At 40.4% G+C, this 22,261-nt stretch overlaps 1 protein-coding gene across 2 annotated transcripts in view; it reads left to right on the top strand.

The window, feature by feature from the left end:
- LOC126236652 (ragulator complex protein LAMTOR3) overlaps window positions 1-19,054 on the top strand; it is a 39,254-nt gene extending 20,200 nt beyond the window's left edge. For both annotated transcript variants that reach the window (XM_049946116.1, XM_049946115.1), the window contains exons 3-5: window positions 5,206-5,264; window positions 10,386-10,519; window positions 18,755-19,054. In XM_049946116.1, coding sequence (XP_049802073.1) covers window positions 5,206-5,264; window positions 10,386-10,519; window positions 18,755-18,889 — 328 coding nt within the window. In that variant the 3' untranslated portion in view covers window positions 18,890-19,054. The remainder of the gene's footprint in view (window positions 1-5,205; window positions 5,265-10,385; window positions 10,520-18,754) is intronic.
- Window positions 19,055-22,261: the final 3,207 nt, after the last annotated feature.

Genomic DNA, 22,261 nt, shown 5'->3' with positions numbered 1-22,261 from the left:
GTCAGTGAGATGACATCACACATTTGAAGCTCTTTCCGGGAAAAATCACCTCCCCTTCAATAGCAGTTTCCTAAGATATCCTTCCATTTTTAGTTTTCCTCCTCCTTGAGATTCACTCCCATTGCTGCTATTTTTTTATCTTCATACAAAGTGCAGCAGTTAATTTGCTGACAGATTGCCATCTATATTAACCTACAATCAAACAAATGTATGTGTTTTGAGGTTTTGTGAAATGTCTGACATGTTCTCTAAAATTTTAGGGAGAAGTTTTTAATTAGTTATCAGGTTAGCTGGCTTACCCATGTTTTGTGTAATGAGCTGCCACCACATTTTCCTGTGCAATTACTTCAGCTTTCCTCTTATTTTAATTTACATTCAGGGATGTGAGCTAGTATGAATGTGTGGGTAATGGTAAATCACTAATTTTTTAGAGCATTTCTCATGGAGAACAGTCGTCTTTCTTAGTCTTTAAAATGGAACGTAAACTGTCTCGACTGCAAGAAACCTTTATTTTTGTGGTTACCGGTTTGTCAGTTACTGACTGGTTTTGGTCAGTTTACTGCCACCATCTACTAACATGGTATGAGATCTGAAGATGGTCAGTAACTGACCAAAATCGGTAACCAGAAAAATAAGTTTCTTACAGTCGAGACTGTTTGTTCATTTTAAAATAACTGTGAACGATGAGAGTGAGTGCATGTATTTGTGTAAGACTCACTCACCCTTGTTTTGACAATAACCACATTCATTCCTCCTAATGTTTTTAAGGGTGCTGATCAACTTGCTGTTAAGTGCTTATAAACCACTTTATAAATGTACACTCTTGGATTCTGAAAAGCAAATCACACCATGATGCAGAGTGCTTCTTGTAGTGCATGACATAAGAATTGGCTGAGCATCTCCCTGCTGCTTTTGTGCTTACTAAATGAGCCTGTAATGAAATTTGTTTGTCGGTTTTCCTTTATCAGTTCTTTCTGGTATTGATCTCAGAATTAAGAGCAATATTAAAGTATTGGTTGAACAAGGGTTTTGTAGGCTATCTCCTTAATGTATTGACTAAGCTTCCTGAGGATTATTCCAATGAATGTCTGGCTTATACCTTACCTGCAGTTAGTTTTATGTGGTCATACCACTTTTAATCGCTCCATATGCAACAGTTTGTATGTGACTGCTTCCAGTGTTGTTCCGCACTCACATAATCATACAATAATTGGTTCTTCTGCTTATTTATTCACAACATTCCTTTTTCATGTTCAACTGCCAATTCCTGCAACAAGTGTCAGTCTTCTAGTGTTGCAGTTGCATACAGAGACGTGCATCATCTTCAAAAAGCCTGATGGAAGTCTGGATGTTATCCAATAGGTCATTTATATATATGGTGAAAAGTAATTGTCCCAGAACACTCCCTTGTGATATGCCCAGTCATTCTTCTGTTTGAATAATTCTCTATGTAAAGAATCATATGCTGTGTTATGTTTGCTAGAAACTCTTCAATCCAGTCGAGTCCTATTCCACAGCTGGTCTGATAACCTGTACGCTTGTATTTTGCTAATTAGAAAGCAGTGCAAAACTGTGTTAAACATCTTCTAGAAGCTAAGGAACACGGTATTAACAAGTGCGCCAGTATCTAGTGCTCTCTGGGTCTCGTGGGCGAACAGGATGATCTGAGTTTTGTTGTTTCCAGAACCCATGTTGAGTCTTACAGGTGAGAATTTTGGTCTTCAGAAATTTTATGATACATGGGCATGAAACATGTTTCAAAATTGTAAAACATACTGACACCAGAGACAGAGCCTTCTAGTTTTTTGCAGTGTTCTTAAATCTTCTTGAAAAATGGAATGAGCTTTGCCTATGTTACTAGGAACACTTCACTTCTTCAATGACCTACAGTATGCTAGGATGAGGAGCAAATTCTTTTGGATGCTCTTTATAGAATTGTAATGATATCCTGTCAGATCCAGTAGCTTTTCCTCTTAGTGACTTCATTTGAATTTTTATCCCAAAGTCACCTACACTATCAGATAAAAAGTATCCAACAACTGCTGTGTAATGCGGAATTGACCACTAGGTGTCACAAGAAGTGGGAATGACAGTATAAAAAGAGGTAGGGAGTACTGTGTTGTCAGTAGAAAAGCAGTAACAGCAGAATGCATTTGTAAGGCGAACTCAATGGCTTTGAAGATGGAAAAGTCATTGGATGTCACCCGAGTAACAAATCGCGCACATTTCAATCCTCCTAAAGCTATCCAAGTTGACTGCTGCTGATTGTGGAATGAAAATGCAAAGCAACAACTAAAGCTAAATGAAGACTAAACAGACCTCAAGTACTGATGGACAAGCCCCATTGAGCATTGTTGAGGGTTGTTGTAAAACATTGCGTGAAATCAGTGGAAGGAATCACTAGTGAGTTTCAGAGTGCCACCAGCAGTTGAACTAGCACAATGGCTGTGCGTATAGAGTTACAGAGAATGGGTATAATGGCAGAGCAGTTCCTCATAACCCGCACATTTTGGTAGTGAATGCTAAGCAATGTGTACTGCCAACAGTGGAGTATGGAGGAAGTGGTGTTACAGAATGGGGGTCTTTTCATAGCTAGGGTGTGATCCCCTTACTGTACTTGAGAAAATGCAAAATACAAAGGAAATTAGCATATTTGACAGCATTGTGCATGGTGAACAGAAGTGGAAGAGTTTGGAGATGATTGTATCAGTAAGATGCTGCAGCCTGCCATAAAGCAACATCTGCAAGGCAATGGTTCGTGAGCAGTAACATTCCTGGAAAAGACTAGCTTTTCTAGAGTCCTGACCTGAATCAAACAGAACACTTTTGTGATGAGTTACAATGTAGAGTTTCTTCCAGACCTGAGTGTCTGTCACTACCTTCTCTGGTTGTGACTCTTGAAGAATGGGTTGCTGTTCTTTCAGATGGTGGTTTTTAAATCAGATTGTGTATTTCATTGTCATTTTGACATTCCTGTGACGATTTAAAGAAGGAACTGCAGTTACAGTGTTAGTCAGTGAAACAGTTACGGAAATGTGTTTAGTATTTAGATTTTCTGTTATCCTCTGCTTTGATGCCATTATGGTCGCAAGACTCTCTGGACAGATGGCCAGTCCATTTACGCATTTTTAAAACCAAAACTATGTAGGGTTTTTCTCCCCCCCCCCCCCCCCCCCCCCAAGCCTGTATATTGAGTTTTACTTCCAAATTCACTGAATGCTACATGCATGGCTCTGAGCCTGAGAAAGCCTAATTTTGGTTTTGTTCAGTTTCTGTATGTCTGCAAGGCTTTGACGACATTTAAATTTACATTATATTACTGTTCAGTGATAAGACTACCTAATCCTATTACTCACACAATAGAAATTGGCACTTTTGTGTGGAGTGTTTGATGCATAAGCAAGTGTTTGCCACTGCAGATGTTTGCTGCCGTGATGGGTGAAGATGAGAGACTAGAATAGGCTGTGTTGCTTTCTTGTGGGACAAGAAATACACTGGAATCACTGTTGCATACACAGTGCCTTCTACAGTGCTGTATTATGCTCCTTTGTTTCCTAGCTAAGGTCGGCAATGGATGGAAACAATCAGTACCAGTGTGAAGTCGTCTAACCAACTGCGCTCCTCCGGGTGCTAAGTTATATTACACAGAAGTGGCAAAGAAACTGGTACACCTGCATAATATTGTGTAGGGCACCTGTGAGCACGCAGAACTACGGCAACACGACTAATGTCTGAAGTAGTGCAGGAGGGAACTGACAGAATGCATCCTGCGGGGCTGTCCATAAATCCGTGAGAGTACAAGGGGTTGAAGATCTCTTCTGAATAGCACATTGCAAGGCATCCCAAATATGTTCAATAATGTTCATGTCTGGGGAGTTTGGTGGCTAGCGGAAGTGTTTCAACTCAGAAGTGTGTTCCTGGAGTCACTCTGTAGCAATTCTGAATGTGAGGTGTGTCACATTGTCCTGCTGGAATTGCCCAAGTCTGTTGGAATGCACATGGAGAGAGACACTCTTTAATCTTGATAACCTGTCATTGTAGCTGCAGTAACCAATTTAACAACTGTGCCAGTCACCTGTCAGTTGTATCTAGATGTACCAGGGGCCCCGAATGACTCCAACTGCACATGCCCCACACATTAGAGCCCCCCACCTCTTGAACAGTCCCCTGCTGACATGCACTGTCCCTGGATTCAAGAGGTTGTCTCCATACCCATACACGTTCATCTGCTCAATACATTTCGAAACAAGACTCATACAATGACATCTACAGTCCAGTGTCTGTGTTGACAGCCCAGACGAGGTGTAAAGCTTTGTGTTATGCAGTCATCAAGGGTATTGTACATAAGTGGGCCTTTGGCTTTGGAAGCCCATATCGATAATGTTTCATTGAATGATTCGCACGCTGGCATTTGTTGCTGGTCCAACATTGAAATTTGCAGCAATTTGCAGAAGGGTTGCACTTCTGTCATGTTGAACAATTCTCTTAAATTGTTGTTGGTCCCATTCTTGCAGGATCTTGTTCTGGTCACAGCGATGTTGGAGATTTGATATTTTATCGGGCTCCTGATATTTACGGTACACTTGTGAAATGGTCATACAGAAAAGTCCCCACTTCATCGCTACCTTGGAGATGCTGTGTCCCATTGCTCCTGCATTGACTAAAACACTTCATTCAGACACTCTTAAATCTTGATAACCTGTCATTGTAGCTGCAGTAACCAATTTAACAACTGTGCCAGTCACTTGTTTTATAGGAGTTGCCGACTGCAGTGCCACATTGTGCCTGTTAACATATCTCAGTATTTGAATACACATGCCTGTACCAATTTCTTTGGTGCTTCAGTGTACATATAGTAAAAGTACAATAATAGAAATGTTACGCCACAATATTTTCTTGGCCCCCATTAAAAATTCATTGTCTTCATGAAAACTCAGTTCTAATAGGGATTTTTTTTCCTTCATTGACCACTCTTGCTATCTTGTAGATTTTTTTGTCTTTGGTGTGCGTCTGCAGGTGGTTTATATGCTTGCTCTAGCCTTTCCTGTTGTAGTTATGTGTTCTCTCTGACAACAACTGATTTCACTTCTCCTTGTTAACACCACCTTAATACTCAAATGCATTGTAATACTTTATGTATTCTCAATTTTTCTATCAATACAGAATGCCTGTTTAATGTGTGCTTCTGTATCTCTCTTGTTTCAGAGTAGATGGTCTTCTGTGTATACTGATTACAGATAGGGATGGTGTACCTGTTTTGAAAGGTAAGTTGCTACAGGAAGTGACTGTAAATTTGTTTTATTGAAGTAAAAAAAAAAAATGGAAAGTCCAGGATAGAAAAGAAAGAATAGATTGCTACCTACCTCATTCATCCCTCTTTATTCACACAAGAATCAGCATTACAATGATGCAGGATTTATCAAAGCAATACAGTGCAAATCAGTAAGCTAAAACACACAGTATATCTAATATGCTTTGAGGATATGACCGGTAGAGTATGGGGACAGGCTAGGTGATCAGCTGTGGCCTTAAGGACGTATCCTGCCATTTGCTTTAGTGATCTAGGAAAAAGCCAGTTCAGGCTGCCCAGACAGAACAACTCCATCTTTCTGAATATTGTGTGTGTGTGTGTGTGTGTGTGTGTGTGTGTGTGTGTGTAGACCCATAGGCTATAGGCAGTGTGTAAATATTGTTGGAATAGGTTATTTATGTAATTAATTGCTAATTGTGCTGGGTTGAAGTGACTCATATCTAGTGTCAAAATGATGTGTTTAGATATTGTGTACATAAAATGAGGTACTCAGTACTTTCAGTGATCTTTTTCAGTATCCACAATTTTTAAGAGGTAATCTAGTCGTCATGAGTGAACTCTAATTTTGCAGGAACAGTTTTAAAATCTTTGACTGTCCTTATTTAGGTTGTTTAATATCTTTTAATCATGTTTGGTTAGTGACAGGACAGTTTTGAGATATACCATTGCTGTTTCCATTCTTCCTCTTTCTCAAACTGAGCTAGAGTTTCCTCTCTGATTACCTCTGTGTCTTCAACATTTTTTGCAAAGTCTTTCAGGTTATTATGTAATTTGGCACGTTATATTTATAGAAAAATTGGTTGTATCGTACTTCCCAGAGGCACAGCCAGTAGATAGTCCATTAAACTTTGCCCAAGCACGTTAACTCAGTGGGATATGGTCTGTGAAGTTTAAAAATTACAGTATTTGTGATTGTGACCATGAAAATCAAGAGTTTGGAGTTGGTCCATGTTGTGGTCTCATATAATAGATTACCGCACTGAAGAGGCAACGATCAAGAATTTGTTCTTAACCATGTTAGTGGTTGCAGCACTCAAGACTGAAAGCTTCATTTGGAAGTTCTCTGTTGTGGTATCTCCATTTAAAATATGCTAATATCCAATTCTCGAACATTCTCATGTAAGTCACAATCCAGAAACAGTGGCTTGCGTGTAACATGCCACTTCTAATGTCAAACGCTCACTGACACATCCAAGCACTGATATTAATCAATTTTCATAATTTTGAAAGTAGACATGTACATCTTAATAAACTTTTAACTTTAACTTTTAACTTTACTCATTCTATGTTAGCTTCATTTTCTTCTTGTGGTATGATTGTTGTCGTGTTTCTTTTATGTAAAAAGAAATCTTGAAGCTTCCAAATTTGTGATGGTTTAGTAGGTGACTTCATCTATTAAATGATAAAAATTCATCCCTTTTAGCTTCTGCATGTTAAGCAGTCCCTTATAACTAAACAACTTCCACAGAAATCTAGCTTATAACCATTTGCCATGAGTGCACAAATATATCAGACTTTAACTGGCTTCACAAGACTCAAACAAAGACAAGAAAATTTACATTTGTAGGCAAAGAATTTAATCATTCATATTGCTTACGAAGACAGTACTTAAATTGACTTTATGAATATTCTTTATGTAAATATAGCAAAATTTAGTGGAAATAAAATTTGTTATTTAGTTTCTTGTTAACTTCAAAATTATTCTAATCATACCAAATGTAAGTAGCAGTTTACAAAGTACAACATTCACATATAATTTTTTTTTTTTTATGTAAGGTGATTTTTACAATGAAGTGATGATGGTATCAGAGTTCATAATGTGCATTAGGTGTGCTTATATCACAAGCTTCATTAGGTACTGAATCAGGTGTTTTGCATAAATGGTCAAAATAAATATTCACAAAAATTCCAACATTTTTCATCATTTTAGGACATTGTAAGGATGCACAGCTCAAAATCATTAATACATGGAGCTGTTGTCTTCTAAATGGTAACCTCATCTACAGTTATTACTGGATCTGTTTCTCTTAGGATTGCTGAAAATATGATACATATTCAAGAACAGCCTGAAGCATAGTGATTCCATGTTTCTTTTGGGTGAAATGAAGTGTTGGCCCTTTTCTGTGCATATTTCTGAGATGGATGTAGTGATTAACAGGAAACTTGGTGCCACATTCACCTTGTGACATTTGCCTGATTTATTTCCTCGTTGATTGTCCTCGGTGTTGGAAGTTGAACACTGACTACTTTAAATGATGTAGCTGACAGGTGCACATGTGCGTTTAATAGTTCTTTACTTTCACTGTTCACAATCCTGCAATAATACACAGTAATATGGCCAGTGCACCATTTTCAATAAGCCTCAGTAATAGTTTGCAGGCAAATGCCAAATACTGCTACAATAGTTTGCTATCGAACATTTACGAGCAGTAAAAACCTAACCACACAGTTCTAGAAGAATAACAAGGTACATATGGAAGAGACACTGTCATTGTTTTAACACATGGCCTAATTGTGTTGCACGTATTTCATGGTCTGAAACTTGACCGTGGACTGACTGTCTCGGGACCAAAAATCAGGCCCTTATATATTCTCACAATAATAGGTGGTGAAACTACACATTGTTCGAAGTTTAATTTACAGAAATTACATTTAAAACTTAACTCATTAAATTAATTGAATACATCGAAAAATTGCTTCTTTGCAACAGTTTCTTCTACTAAAAGAGTTAGGTCGAATTATTTGTTTAAATGATGAAATTAACAGATATCGTTACACAAACAGTACTTTTGACGAAACTGAAAATTACTTTGGAATTAATTAAGGGCTGGCTTCGCTAACGTGTTTTTTAACAGAGCCAAATAGATCCTTCAATAATACTATTAGTTGTTCCTTCAAATGCTTATAATTAGTACAAAATTTATATTTGTTTAAAAGTCAACAATAGAATTTAAGTTGCATAACAATTGCTGATTCCACCTGATAATGAAAGATACTAACTAGTAACAGAATAAATTAGAAAATCAGTTACATACATAAAACTAAGCATAAAATTAGACCTCGTGTTATATTCTTTAAAACTGAGGGCCAATCTTTCTCTTTTATGAAAATGCAGATTATACTCACATGTTAATGGTAATTAGTCAGACATGAAAAAAATGAATTTTAAGGAGGCATATGGCAAAACAAGTGGGGAAGTAAAAATATCCCAGCTTGCTTCATCACAACGTGTGAAAAGCAGTAGGCTGTGGTTGTAAATTATCATGCAGTCACATTGGCATCACTCGGACACACAATCTGTTTGAAAAAAGTGTAAACAGGTACGTCATTGTGAGACCTGAGTTTCTCCTGGCGTATACAACTTTCAAATAACTTCCGGGAATTCAGCCAGGTAACACTTTCAGCGTTTCAGCGACCGCCGATATTTTGGCGGGAGAACACCCCGCCATTTTCAAGGCAACTGCAATGGACAGGCGCCGTACATGCAAATTTAAAACCTCAGTTCTCGGACTCGTGTAGGAAAGATAACACACACACTGAACACTAGTGCTACCAAAGATGACCAGTCAGAGCTATCGGTTAGTGAGACTACGAATTCGCAGGTGAGATAGCATTGACTCTGTCCCTCTGTTTTTTGACAAGAGAGCCGGATTCTGAACAGAGTTTAAACAAAACACTCCATCCCTGTTAATGAGGTTGCTTGCTAATTTAATCTTAACTGCCTCCTTAATAACACTGTCCCAGTAGCAGGACGTACATGCCAATATTTTGGTGTTATTTTATAACAAGGAGTGACCAGTATCCAAGCAATTTTCAGCAATAGCAGATCTACTTGGGTGCTGTAATCGTGTGTGCCGTTTATGCTCAGTACATCGATCCTCCACGGTACTGATAGTTTGACCAATATCATCTTTAACAGAACTCAAAAGCACTATAATTTTAGATGGAGGTCGAAAGACACATTTCACATCGTATTTCCATAAAATACAACTGATCTGGTTCGAAGTGTTTCCTATGTAAGGCAAAAAGGCAGTAGACTTAGGTGTCGACTCAGAATTGTCATCAACCACCAGATGTAATGTTGGTCAATAGCGCAACGCACATTCAATCTGTCTATCACTATGACCATTTTGACAAAATGTAACTTCAAGATGGGACAGCTCAGCTGGCAAAGTCTGTGTCGGAAACGACATGTGCCCTGTGTACCAAGGTATGAAGTACCCCTTCACGCTGAGCTGAATGGTGACAACTATTAGCCTGTAAGTACAAGTCGGTGTGAGTACATTTCCTGTAGACTGCATGTCACAATGATCCATCATCCTTTCTCCTAACCAACACATCAAGAAAGGGAAAGCAACCATCCTCTTCCATCTCCATTGTAAAACGAATGTTCAGGTGGATCGAGTTCAGATATTCTAGAAAGGCATTTAAATTCTCCCTACCATGAGGCATGTACGTCGTCTGTCTGTTGGAGTTGCCTTGAAAATGGCGGGGTGTTCTCCCGCCGGAATATCGGCGGTCGCTGAAAGCATTACCTGGCTGAATTCCCGGAAGTTATTTGAAAGTTATGTCATTGTTAATAATCCAAAGTTTCCAGGCAGGTAATTGTTAAATGTGTCCATTGTTTAATAAGAAATCAAATTGGCATCAACAGGTGCTGTGGAGATGTTAAATACCAAACACTTCAGCTGGATACCAGAGGAATGTATAGTGTATTACTTATCAAGAAGCAAAAGTACACGTATCTATAGTTTAAATTCAGTGATACCTACATTCTCTTAAGAACTGTCATCGTTCATCATTTTGTCTCTCTCATACTTTTCGACCTCTTGTTCATCATGAAGAAAATGAACATTAATTTCACAGTCAGGTCAAATCATTAGTGTTGTTAAAATTCTGCATTGTTCATAATAATTTTTGAGGTGCATGCAAACAAAATTGGTTTAAGGTTTGCAGGTTACATGTCCTAGTACAATGAATAGGAGATTAATCTTCCATGAGTGTAAAACTCAAACATTTGACTTTTTTCTGATATCACCACCATTATTATTATTTATTATTGTTTTTACTACAGTTTCAGCAGACTCTGCCCCAGAACTTGCAATGCGACCAAGTTTCTTATCCACTTTTAGTATGGCTACTGAGCAAGGAGGAAAACTTGGACTAGGGAAAAATAAATCCCTAATCTGCATGTACTCCTCATACCAGGTAATTTTTCTTAGCCAGATGTAACATTTGACAGACTGAAGTGAATCAATTTTGTTGTCTGCTTTATCAGTTTTTATGTGTAAATAATTGGATGTGCCATTGTGTGTCCTGCTTATTTACTGATCTATTCATGTATTCATTTTGAAATAAGAATTCGTTTTCATGTCAAAATATGAACAGTGAACTACAAAGTGGAAGGCAAGAGTGAGAAAAAAAAAGATGTCAAATGTTTTGTTAAAGGCTAGAGAAGGAATTTGACCTAAGAGCTCAAGGCATACAAACGTCAATCTAGAGGGTTGTAGAGATGGAACAAAGGAGAACATTGATTTTGGAAATCTCAAAATGGGTGACTCAGTTATAACTCTGAATAACATATGCTAGTAAAAGTTCAATTTCTTGGACATTACAATGAGTTCCTTTTTGCGTGTGAATAGGATTTGTTTAATTACCAACACTTACATTGTCTGTCAAATTGTCAGTCATGTATCTTATAAAACATAAGAAAAGTCATGTAATATACTTTGTTGCTGATCAGGACCTACTAATTGGTGCCAAGTAACAGTGCTTCAGCAATATGTGGTGGATCGTGTATCCTTCTGTGTAGTTGTGGTGCTGGAAAGACAACTCGTGTTGTCTGCCAAAACTACCTAGGAACTCAGTCTGTTGTATTAACTAGTATATTTATTAACACACTTTTAAAAGCAAAACAGTCTTTTAATATTGTGTATGTAGAGTGACAGAGCATTCACATACTCAAATCTCCACTCAACATCACAGACAGTTTTAAGTCACAATTTCTCTCATAATCAACCCAACACCATTGAGTTGTTTCTTTTCCTCTTTAGATTTCCATCCTTACAGGTTGTTTACTCTGAGAGTAGCAAAGTACAGTTGAGCCACCAATCCAAAATATAGGAAGCTGCCCCAGCAGATAGGGGCATGTATCTGCTGCTTTGCCTTCTCAATGCCATGCATTTGCTTTTCTGTATCTCCATTGGTACTCCTGTTTGTCAAAAGTGTGCACAGTGGAAGGTTCACCAACTTAATAGCTAGATAAATGGCAGAATTGGGACACACACACACACCTTCTGTTGGGCCAAAAGCATTGGAGTGGAACCCAACATTAGCAAAATTGGTATGTTACACCTGTATTATGTTTCTGAGATTCTTGTTGGTCTTTCCCTCCTGAGGGAGAAGATTCAAAAAGGGGATGTGATTCATGTTAACTTTGTTTGGGTGGCCTTAGGACATGAAGAGGTGGGAACTCCAATGGGACACATTTCCAGAAAGCTTTTGTGGACTACAAACCACAATAATCTCATTGTGAAAGATCCAGAGAAGCTAGATGTGATACTATTATCCAGTGTGCTCATAGTGTAAAGAACATATGGATCAAAATGGGGGAAATTTGGATCACTTTAGGATTGTTAATACCACTGTTTTTCCTCTGTAGGAAGAAGGCACATCAAACAATGCCACAGTATTCTCTGGTATGTGGAATGTTAATGTAAAACAATTGTTCAGAATTTTACACGATTCTTTATTTATCCTGCTGGTCCTATCACACATTTTGTGAGTGGTGTGCTCATGTTTGCTGAGCCAGTTCAAAAGAAGTTAACTGAGTTACTCAAGCTATTTCTTCAGAGGTGATTTTTGCTGCTAGTGCATTTATGCTGTTTCATGGGAAATGATTTCGTCTATGAGTTCTAAGTTCTGACTGGTGAACTTTTACTTTTGTCAACTGGTAATATATGTATCTCTTCTTATGTTACATTGAACTTGATTACAAATCTGTTGACAGTAGTTAAAGTGTCGTAATTTAAAAATAAGTGATATAGACAATGCTATCAGTAAAAAATAGAAACAGCATGTTCCTACACTAGTGGTATTTTTATTCATCTTTCCGTAGATGTAGTCAAATACAATGTTGGCTTTTGATTCATGGTGTAGTTACCATTAATTTGTCCAAATAGATATTGCGATCAGAATGTATAGTTATAGAAACTTACAAAGAATGAACCGAATGACATGCCACAGAGTGAAGTGCTTCAGATCCATGTGTGTACATTGAGTTAGGTTTTCCATGATTTCCTTAAATTGCATAAGGCAAGTGCATGGATGGTTTCCTTGAAAGGGCAGTGCCGATTTCCTTTCCCAATCGGAATTTGTCATTCTTCTCAAGATCTCTTCATTGAGCCCCCTGTGGGTCAGCAGGTAAGAATAGGCCCGAGGTATCCTGCATGTCATAAGAGGCGGCTAAAAGGCGTTCCACATGTTTCGGCTTTCATGTGATGGTCCCCTGTAGGGTTTGACCTTCATTCTTCAAAATTTTCCTGAAGAGCGAGCCAATTGGGGAAGAGCGCCTTACATGGTGCATCGTGTCCAATGTGCATTGAGATTTTTAGCCCACTTTCTCATAGTCACATTTCAGTCCCACTCATTCTCTGTCTCTTGGGTTAGGATACCTTCCTGGGTGCGTTTTCCACCATGCACTATGCAGAGTCACTTTCTGCATTGACAATGACCATGTACACCTTTGCACCTGATATCCAGCATGGTAACCAGTCCGTTGTGGTGTGGCCATCATGTACCCTGTTACTTGTAGCCCCCTGACCACACAGGAATTGCTCTGTTGATGCCTGTGCTGTGAACTCCCCACATATGCCAAGGGGTAGATGCCCATCCCCCTGGGATATCGGGACTCCCGGCAATGGCCATCCTGCCAGATAGCCTTTGCTGTGGCTGGGTGGCATTAGGGCGGATGACACACGATGAAGCAACGTCAATCATCTCTTGCTGGTGGTGAAACAGTAGCAGTCTCTAAGTGTTCACGACCTCAATTCAACACACAGAAGTACAACCCCAAATCATTCCCCTCCCTGGCCATACCAATGTCAGGTTAAGGATGTCAGTGGATCTTATTCGCCCCAGTACCTTGTATGTTTGAGAGCTGATGGGGATCTTTCATGACGATGAAGCCTCAGTTTTTTGTTGAGCATTTAGAGGACAAGTTTGGGGAGATGGAGGGATTGTCCAAAATGAGATCTGGGTCAGTCTTGATCAAAACAGCATCCTCTGCATAGTCACAGACATTGCTCTCTTGTGACAATCTGGGGAATGTTTCTGTAACCATCACACCCATGAGAGCTTAAATATGGTCCAGGATATCATATTTCACAGGGATCTTCTTTTGCAGTCTGACAGTGAGCTGCATGCCAATTTAGAGCGCCAAGGCGTATATTTTGTCTGGACGAGGGATAATCAGGTTGCCACTTGTACCTTCATCTTGGCCTTAGAGGGTGATAAATTACCCGAGAAGGTCAAGGTGATGGTCTACTGCTGTATTGTAAAGCCCTATATCCTTCCCCCGATGTGGTGCTTTAAGTGCTGGAAGTTTGGCCATATGTCTTCCCACTGTATTTCCAGTGTCACATGTCGAGATTGTGGACGCCCGTCACATCCCAATACTCCATATGCCCCGCCTCCCATCTGTGTCAATTGTGGAGAGCACCATTCGCCTTGCTCACCAGACTGCAGGATTCTCCAGAAAGAAAGGAAAATCATGGAGTAAAAGACCCTGGACCGACTGACCTACACTGAGCCTAAGAGAAAATTTGAAAGCCTGCATCCTGTATGTATGTCATTCTTACGCTGCCCCTAAAACAGTTCTGGCACCATCAGCTCCGCCAACCTAGGAGTTCTCCCTTCTATCAAATGGAGAGTACATGACGACCTGTGTGGTAGTGACCACATCCCCATCTTCCTGTCACTGCCCCAGCATCAGGCACACGGACGCCTGACCAGATGGGCTTTAAACAAGGTGGACTGGTAAACTATCACCTCTGCTATCACCATTGAAACTCACCCACATAGTAACATTGATGTGGTATTGAGCAGGTAACTACAACGATCGTTTCTGCGGCAGAAAACATGATGCCTTGTTCTTTAGGGAGCCTCCGGCGAAAGACAGTCGGATGGTGGTCACCGGAACTTGCTGAGGCTATTAAGCTCTACACCGGCATTAGTGGCACCCTTTCCTGGAGCACCTCATAGCCTTTAAATAGCTACATGCTCGCGTTCGCCAACTTACAAAACAATGGAAGCAGGATGTTGGGAGAGATGTCTCGACCATTGGGTGCCATACGTCACCTTCTCAAGTCTGGGCAAAGATCAAACATGTTTTCAGGTACCAGACCCCAACAGGTGCTCCTGGTGTTAACATAAATGGCATGTTATCTATCGCCGCAGACGCAATTGCCGAGACTATGCTCAAGCCTCTGCATCGAATTACCCCACAGCCTTTCGCACTCTCAAACGGCGGCTGTAAGGGAAAGTCCCCTCATTTACAAGACACCACTGTGAATCCTACAATGCCCCATTTACAGAGTGGGAGCTCCTCAGTGCCCTTGCACATTGCCCCGACACAGCTCCTGGTCCAGATTGGCTCCACAGTCAGATGATTAAACATCTCTCATCTGACTAAAAGTGACACATTCTCGTCATCTTCAACCGGATCTGGTGCGATGGCGTCTTTCCATGGCGGGAGAGCGCCATCATTTCAGTGCTAAAGCCCGGTAAAAACCCTCTTGATGTGGATGGATATCGGTCTATCAGGCTCACCAATGTTCTCTGTAAGCTGCTGGAATGTACGATGTGTTGGCGGTTGGGTTGGGTTGGGTTTTGGAGTCACGTGGCCTACTGGCTCAACGTCAGGGCAGCTTCCGCCAGGGTCGCTCTACCACTGATAATCTCGTGTCCCTCGAGTCTGCCATCCGAACAGTCTTTTGCAGATGCCAACACCTTGTTGCAGTCTTTTTTGATTTACAAAAAGCTTATGACATTACATGGTGACATCATATCCTTGGCACATTATACGAGTGGGGTATCCGAGGTTGCTCCAGATTTTTTATCCAGAATTTCCTGTCACTCTGTACTTTCTGTATCCAAGTTGGTGCCTCATTTAGTTCCATCCATATCCAGGAGAATGGAGTCCAGCAGGGCTTTGTATTGAGTGTCTATCTATATTTTGTGGCCATTAACTGTCTAGCAGCAGCTGTCGGGCCCTCAGTCTCACCTTCTCTGTATGCAGACGACTTCTGCACTTTGTACTGATCTTCCAGTACTGGTGTTGCCGAGCGTCGCCTATAGGGAGCCGTTCGCAAGGCTCAGTCATGGGCTCTAGCCCATGGCTTCCAGTTTTCTGCCATGAAGACATGTGTTATGCATTTATGTCGGCGTCATACTGTTCACCCAGAACCAGCACTTTACCTTAATGACGATCCACTCACTGTAGTGGAGACATGTCGATTCATAGGTCTGGTTTTAGATGCTTGTTTGACTTGGCTTCCTCATCTTCGTCAGTTTAAATGGAAGTGTTCACAGCACCTCAATGCTCTCTGCTGCCTGAGCAACACCAACTAGGGTGCAGATCGCTCCACGCTGCTGCAGCTCTACAGAGCCCTGTTAAATTCCTCCTTGACTATGGGAGTGTGATTTGTGGTTCGGCGGCATACTCAGCATTGCGTTTGCTCGACCCGTTGCACCATTGCGGAGTTGGACTAGCGACAGGAGATTTTAGGATGAGTCCAGTGAAAAGCGTACTGGTGGAGGCTGGAGACCATCCATTGAAGATCAGACGTGTACAACTGCTCGCCAATTATGTTGTACACATTCATAACTCTCCTGAACGTCCTAATTACCATCTTTTCCCAACCATGGCGGTTCACCTCCTACATAGGTGGCCCAGGTCAGGGCTAATGATTGCGGTTCGCATGCGATCGCTTCTGTCTGAACTGGAGTGCTCTTCACCAGTTCTCCTCGAGGTCCATTAATGTACACCTCTGTGGTGTAGCTCTAGGCTGAAGTTTCACCTGGATCTTTCGCATGGCCCTAAGGACTCAGTTAGCCCTGTGGCTCTCCGCTGTCACTACTTCTCAATTCTTGAAGTTTTCCATAGCTCTGAAGTGGTTTTCACTGATGGCTCGATGGCTGATGGTGGCTTTGCATTTGTTCACAGAGGGCATATCGAACAGTATTCCTTGCCCGATGGCTGCAGTGTATTCGCTGCAGAGCTGGTGGCTATCTCTCTTGCACTTCATTATTTCAGTTCATGCCCCAAGGAATTGTTTCTTTTGTGTACTGACTCCTTGAGCAGCTATCAACCAGTGCTACCCTTGCCAACCTTTGGTGGCATCCGCCTAGGAGTCCATCTATGCCCTGGACCGGTCCTGTCGTACAGTGGTGTTTGTGTGGGGCCCCAGGACACGTCAGCATCCCAGGCAACGAACTTGCTGACAGGCTGGCCAAACAGGCTATGCAGAAACCGCTTCTGGAGCTGGACATCTCTGAACCTGGCCTGTGTTCTGACTTAGCCGTAGGGTTTTTTGGCTTTGGGAGATGGAATGTCATTAAGGAGACTGCGAATGTGTGGAAGTCTTCCATGTGGGCCCCTCACAGGGAACGACCTGTTCTCTTCCGGCTCTGCATTGGCCATGCTTGGGCGACTCACAGTTACCTTTTGTGCCATGAAGACCAGCCTCAGTGTTGGTGCGGTGCCCGGTTTACAGTTGCTCATATTCTGGTGCACTGTCCCATTTTGACTGCCCAGTGAGGAAATCTTGGGTAACCAGACTTTTTGCAACTCATTTTATCTGACAATGCCTCATTGGCGGATTTGGTTTTAAGTTTTATTTGTGAGGGTGGGTTTTAACATTTGATCTGAGATTTAGTGCTTGTCTTTTGACCCTCTGTGTCCTCCACCCTAGTTCTTTTAGGGTGGAGGTTTTAATGTGTTGCAGAGTGGCTGGTGTTTCCTTTTTATGCTCTTGGTTGGCCAGCCACTGTAATCTGCTTTTTTGTATTGTATTGTATGTTAACTGGGGGCCTATAAATGACAGAGGCTCCATCTCCAATGCCGCTGCAGTGGTCCTCAACCCCACGATGACTACTGCAGTCCACTTCACTCCTCCGCTGTCCCACACTGAATCACTCTTTCAGGGTTATTGTGCAGTTTCGGTCCCTGGTGGACCCCCCCCCCCCCCCAGGGAATGTCTCACAGCAGACGAGTGTAACCCCTATGTTTTTGCATGGTAGAGTAATGGTGGTGTACGCGTACTTGTTTGCATAGCTATCACTGAAACAGTGTAGCTGATGCGTAGTAAGGGGAACCAGTCCGCATTTGCCGAAGCAGATGGAAAACTGCCTAAAAACAACCACAGACTGGCCGGCTCACTGGATCTCAACACAAGTCAGTTGGGCGGATTCATGCCGGAGACCAGGCACTCCTTCCCAATCCGGAAAGCCATGCTTTAGACTGCATGGCTAACCGGGTGGGCTTTCTTGTTTTACTCTCCTGTTTCTAGTGTCTGTTTTCTTGTCCTCTTTTGTTACTTTTAGTGTTCTTTGCCTTTCCTTTCTTTCCGTTTTGTGATATGTGTCTTGTCTGTTTTATTCTCACACTTGTGGCATTGTTTTATTAGGAACAAGGGACCGATGACCTTGTAATTTGGTCCCTTCGCCCCTCTTTTAAACAAACCAACCAATCTCATCATTGACAGTATGTTGAACAGAAATCTTCCTTCCTTAATGAATGAATGAATGAATGAATGAATGAATTGCAGTGGTAGGACTGAGATAAGAAAAGCACTATTGAAAGTTGGGTTTCCAGCTATGAGTGTGACAGACTATTACTCTGTGACTGTAAAATCCTAAGTGACTGTATCATGTATAGTTATTACCATAATGTGTTTGTTTTTAATGTGAAACTTCAAGCTTTAGATGTCTCTTATTTGTTAGTAAAATTACCACTACAATATAAATTGCAAAGATGCTCTTATCGGTTGTATATTCCAGATTCTTTATTTACACGAGTCTATCTGTTTAAGTAATAAGTAGTAAGGGAGACTCTAGTGGACTTTAACCTCAGGGAACACCTGGTGAAGATTGCAAGTTACACAATCAAAATATCGTGCAAGTACGACATGGCTTGCCAGCAGAAAACCTAATTTTTCAAGATGACAGCTTGAACCAATTTGCACTTCCATCAGCTGCTGCTTTTATTTTTTATTTTTTTTTCACTTGTGTTACACAAGCAAAACATTTTAAATGAAACTGTTATGTATAATATCAAATCTTTGATTTTATTATTAATGTTTGCTAAGTATTTAACATAGTGAAAGTAGGTTAATTTTGACTGTGTTAGTTGAGCACATTTTATTTATATCTTTTTTTCCCCAGGTTGTGCAGATAAATAAGTTGCCACTGGTAATCAGTTTCATTGCTACAAGCTCATGCAACACAGGGCATTTGCTTTCCTTGGAACACTCAATTGAACCACTATTGGGAGACCTGAAATGCGCAGTAGCAGACTGAGTACCATTCTGGGACTGACTGTGTGATAAATGTATGCATGTTGCATGTATTGTGTACAGCACTTTATGATACTGAAATGTTATGTTCCTTGTCCTGAAATTTATTTACACTGTTTAAAACCAAACTATGTTTTTAAAATAAATATTTCTCAATTTTCATAGTAAACGATACTTGTGCTTATCTCAGATTCAGTGCTTAATGTTTAATCTCATAAATTAACTAATGACTCTGAAAGAATCTATTTGGCCTCATGGTAAAAACATTTTCATGACTATCTACTCTCAAATCAGCTGCAATATACAAAATACAAGTCTGGGATTTGATGGAGCTCCAGTGGGTGGCTGAAGCTAGTGCTGACTCATTGTGCACTTTAGTCCAACTTAGCTGGTGGAATGTCATTTTTGCAGTGACAGTGCTTATGAGATTAGTGTGCATACAAAAATCTATGAAATTGTGTGGCATTATTGGCTGGTGCAGTCAAGCCAATATTGATGCCTCGCCTACACCATTTTTTGTGTGTCTTTTTTTCTGCTTGTCACGTTCCTTCCCAGAGGTGAAACCATCCATGCAGTATGGTACTGTGCAACATACTGTGTCTCCATTCTGCCAGTGGAACTCAAAACATTATTCAGACATTCGGTTGGGAGAAGTTAGATCACCTACCATAAACCTTTTGACTATCACTTGTTCTGGTACTTGATGTGATTTGAGGAAGGTGCTTTTTATAGCGATGACAACACAAAAAATGATGCTCAGCAGTGGCTGTCTTCACTAGCAGCATCTTTCTATGAAGAGGGCATAGGAAAGTTGGTTTCCTGCTGTGACAAATGTCTCAACAATGGTGGCAACTGTGTGGAAAAATAGTTTACAGCAAATGCATTAATATGTTCATTGTGGTACTTAAATTGTAGTAATGGTACTGCACCATGCAAGCTCAGTAATTTCTTTGTGATAGTAGTAGAAGTTTTCAAACCTAAATTTTCTAGCAATGAACATACGAAAGTTTTTCGCAACTAATCTGCACATTGAAATGAGGGTTAAAACCAACAAGTGAGAATGGTTATCAAAAAATATACTTGGGTTGTTCTGGACACAGTAATGTGTCAGTTGGTAAAATTCAGCACCCTCATGCTGCAACTATTGTGTTACTGTAGTGTAGGAATTTAACGAAGTTTTCTATGACTGACTGTCAGAAACACAGATAGTTGGAGTGTTATCTTAAGCAGGTCTATTAATTGTACAGAGCGTAAAATTGTCAGTGTATAAAGGTAGTGCAGGGCACAATTGAGTAATAATGGAAACTCATCCCCAGACATGAGAGAATTAATAATCATGAAACAAGGTGCTTCTACAGTCAAGCACAAGCTATGCAACCTACCTCTCATTCACAAATTTTCTTTCCCTAAACCTCTTGCTATCAGTTAGCAATACTGACAAGGAAACATCACCAACTCGACCTTGTATTTTAAAGAGGAAAAGACACATGTGCAAGATAGCCCCAGCAATCAATCTCATGCAGAAATTTGGGCCATTATTCTGATAGTATGCAGTTATGATCTTATGAAAGTACAGATTTTAAACATGCATGCATGTCACATGCTCTGCTCCTTACACAAATTTAACTCCTGAGTGGGAAGTGCCATACTGTTTATATTTGCAGTATGTCGGTGAACCAATAAGTGATAGTATAGCACCTCCAGGAATGGTACATAATGATAGCGCGCGCCATTTTAACATCAAAGAACAAGAGTTCAGGAGAGAAGTGACTGGTAAGCATTATTACATGTGGCTATTAACTATCTTTTATACAATGCAAATGGAAGCTTATGGCGTTTATTCTGTGTTATTATTTATGCCTTTAAGTTTCATTGTAGAAATTGGACAATTAATGAAGGAAGGTGAGCTAGATATAGAGCAAAATAGTGGATTGACATTAGATGCTTATTTACTAGATGATGACGATACTGAGGCTGCCCTTTCATCACAGTCACATTTGCACTTGCAACCCAATAGTTCCCTCCCCCTCTTACTGCCCTGGATTCGCCTTTGGTTTCCTAGCAAAATATCCCTTCCACATGCAGCTGAAACATCAATACCACATGCAGCAATTCCATCAACAGCAGCAGAAGTTAACAGAAGGACCACTAAAAGCAAAAAATCCACAAGCTTTAAGTAATTTTGAGATCCTGAGTCAACAAAAACTGAAATTAACACAAGTAAGAGCACAAACCAATCCCTCTTTCAACAGTTTAAAATTTGTGAGCCACCAACTGCGCATTAAAAGGACAGGAGGAATGTTGACTAAAGACAGTGCATCCACACAAAAAAAGTTCTTCTGGAACTGGTAAAGGATACAAAACAAAAGTTTAGACCTACAAAAATATTCTTGGAGAACCACTCAAACTGTACATTTGGTCTGTGTAGCTTTAATAACTTCTGCAGAACTTAGAAAGTGGAGGTGGCTTCCTAGTTTGTGCTGGAACAGTGTGGAGTGTAATCCCATTCTCAAAACCAAATATCTGAACTATGAAAAAAAATTTGAACATGTAGCATCAAATATTAAATCCATGAAGCTTTTAGTTGTATGTTTCTGTCAATAACCTGGTAGTAGAATACCAATTTTCATTTCAAAACCAGACTCGGTGCTACAGTTATACAGCTGAAAGTATTTTATTATAGTCTTTATAATATAATATTTCAAAGAGGGTTGAGATGATCAAGACGGTGACTGCCCTGTATGCCCTAGCACATCAATTACTGGCGACAGTGTGGAAGAAGTAAAGAAAATCAGTCACTCCTTCTCATCCTGTCCCATAAGTTACCCTGACCCTGTGTTCTGGGTGACTTTTCTAAACTGTACCCCTTTCCCTAAACCTCTTCAATCCTTTTCCTCCCCTCTCTTCTGTCCCCCTTAAAGTCTTCTGCCAGATGAAGGAGCCACTGGCTCTGAAAGCTTGTAAAAGTTAAATCCTGTGTGTGTGTGTGTGTGTGTGTGTGTGTGTGTGTGTGAGAGAGAGAGAGAGAGAGCGCACACACAAACACACACACACACAATATGACTGTTTCATACTGCACAAAAAAATTTTCAACAAGGTTATTTGTGAAGCCGAGAAACTGTACAACCTCCAATTTATTGCAACTTAAGAACTAAATATAGTCATGTGGGAAGTTATCAATGTAGTTTTATCTGACCCTAAAGAAATTATGAAGTATTCAAGAACTTCATAAGCAGGGGCAACAAGCTTTCTTCTCAGACTGGTGCTCTAGTCTGCTCTCTCTGTTCATACCAAAAGTTATTCTTAAAAAAACATTGCATCTTGATGTAGATACACCAGGTAAAATCTGCAGTATTATAATACAAAAACCAGACTT

The sequence above is a fragment of the Schistocerca nitens genome, chromosome 2 (genome assembly GCF_023898315.1).
Source record: "Schistocerca nitens isolate TAMUIC-IGC-003100 chromosome 2, iqSchNite1.1, whole genome shotgun sequence".
In the NCBI taxonomy this organism is placed as follows: Eukaryota; Metazoa; Arthropoda; class Insecta; order Orthoptera; family Acrididae; genus Schistocerca; species Schistocerca nitens.
Note: the sequence above shows the minus strand (reverse complement) of the source record. Positions and strands in the feature narration are given on the sequence as shown.